The 2,166-nt window shown below is 37.3% G+C and overlaps 1 protein-coding gene across 1 annotated transcript in view; it reads right to left on the bottom strand.

Moving 5' to 3' along the window:
* LOC106878227 (neurogenic locus notch homolog protein 2) overlaps positions 1-2,166 on the bottom strand; it is a 61,347-nt gene that overhangs the window by 25,070 nt on the left and 34,111 nt on the right. The window contains exons 9-10 of the mRNA XM_052971673.1: positions 1,690-1,913; positions 641-961 (exon numbers count right to left, since the gene is read on the bottom strand). Coding sequence (XP_052827633.1) covers positions 641-961; positions 1,690-1,913 — 545 coding nt within the window. The remainder of the gene's footprint in view (positions 1-640; positions 962-1,689; positions 1,914-2,166) is intronic.

Genomic DNA, 2,166 nt, shown 5'->3' with positions numbered 1-2,166 from the left:
TGTGTGTGTGTGTGTGTGTGAGTGTGTGTATGTGTGTGAGTGTGTGTGTGTGTGTGTGTGTGTGTGCGAGAGGGACCATCAGCATATAACTTGAAGTGAAAATGAAATGTAAACTTGCTAACTTTTGAAGGATCTCATGTCACCTGATGAAGTTCTTTTGCACTTTGCATTGCACCTGGTGTTATTACATCATCCCACACCCACTAAGGACCAGTGCAGAATGAAGCCGAAATGATTGTTGTGCTAATAAATGCATCTAGTTACACTCTTTTGTATTAATCATTTAAAATACACACACACATGCACGTATGCACATGCACACACATATATAAATATATATACATGAGGAGGTGCTGAAAGTTCCTGGTTTTAGGTAAAAGAAAATAAAGGAGGATCAGTTAATTATGATTTTATTCAACATATTCCCCTCTCAGATTCACACACTTATTGCAGCACTCCTTCAGGTTTTCTAGGCCCTGTATAAGAACCTGAAAAGTTGGGCCTCCAACCAGGCCTTTTGTAACACCCTTAAAACCAGAAACTTTTCAGCACCTCCTTCTATACTGGATTAGCATTATAATGAAAAGAGAAAAACGTTAACAAAAATGTAAAATAAAAAATGAGAACACTCTTGTCTTACTGATAAAACCCACTGCCTTCGTCATGGAGACAGGTACCACCATTCCTGCAAGGCCTTGACTTACAGAAATCAATCTCTCCTTGACAAGTAATTCCACTAAAGCCTTGGGGACAATCACAGATGAAAAAACCAGGTTTTCCCTGTCGGCATTGACCATTATTAACACAAGGATGACTGGCACACTCATCAATGTCTCTTTCACATAATTTACCATTGAACCCACGAAGACATTCACAATAGAATGAGCCAGGCTTCCCTTCACGACAAATACCATTGTGTTGGCACTTGTTGATTTCACATTCGTCATGATCAATTTGGCATCTGAAACCAGAAAAGTAAAACAGATAATAGAATTATTGATTTCGAATTTCGGTACAGAAAATTCTGGGAAGGGGATAGGTCGATTGCACTGACCTTAGTGCTCAACTGGTACTTATTTTATTGACCTCAGAAAAATGATAGGCACAGTCGATCTTGTCAGAATTTGAACTCAGAATGTAAAAATGGATGTAATGCTGTTTAGCATTTTGCCCAGTGTGCTAATGATCCTGCCTGCTCACCACCTTAGATAATAGAATTATTGTCATTGTTATTGTCATCGTTATAGTCATCATCATCGTTGTCATCTTCCTCGTTGTTGCTGTCATCATCATCTTCATTTTTGGCAGCAGTGTTGTCACCATCATTATTGCCATCTTAATCAACACATTCATCACTATTATAATCATTGTTATCATCATCATCCTCATAGATATCATTGTTGTCATTGTCATCATTACTGTCATCGTTGTTGTCACCATCATTATCATCATCTATGTCCTTGTCATCATCATTATTGTTGTCTTCTTCATTGCCATTATCATCATCATCATCTTCATCATTGTCGTTGTCATCATCATCATCATCATCATCCTCATCATCACCATCACCGTCCCATCATTGTACATCCATTTTTCCCCAAGCTTGCACTGATCAGACAAATCACCACTTACCATAATTGACCACATATACAGGTACAATTACATGTTTATTTTTGAAAGTAGTCTTACCTGTTACCTTCGAATCCAACTGCACAGATACACACATAGTTACCGGGGGATGTATTTTGACAAGTGCCATTATTAAGACAAGGCTGGTACAGACACATGTCTCTCCTTATCTCACACTGGTCACCGAGATAGCCATCATAACAGATGCAAATGTAGCTTCCAGGTGATCCATTCTTACATACTCCATGAAAGCAAGGATTTGGTTTACACTCGTTGATATTAACCTTTTTGTAGAGGGGGTTAAATTAAAATAAAAAAATTAAACAAAATTTTTGATAAAAAATAGCAAGAAAGAAAACAGAAATATAACAAAGTAAATAAGGAAAAAGTATAATGTTGAAAGTGTTTTTACTTAACAAGTAAATGCATGTTTGTGAGATTAAAAAGTTTGCTTGACAACTGCTTGGTGTTCGATTCAGTCCCATTGTGCAGCACCTCAAGCGAGTGTCATTTTCTATAACCTTGGATCAACCAATG

Source organism: Octopus bimaculoides, chromosome 11 (assembly GCF_001194135.2).
Source record: "Octopus bimaculoides isolate UCB-OBI-ISO-001 chromosome 11, ASM119413v2, whole genome shotgun sequence".
In the NCBI taxonomy this organism is placed as follows: Eukaryota; Metazoa; Mollusca; class Cephalopoda; order Octopoda; family Octopodidae; genus Octopus; species Octopus bimaculoides.
This window is presented reverse-complemented; position numbering and strand designations above follow the sequence as displayed.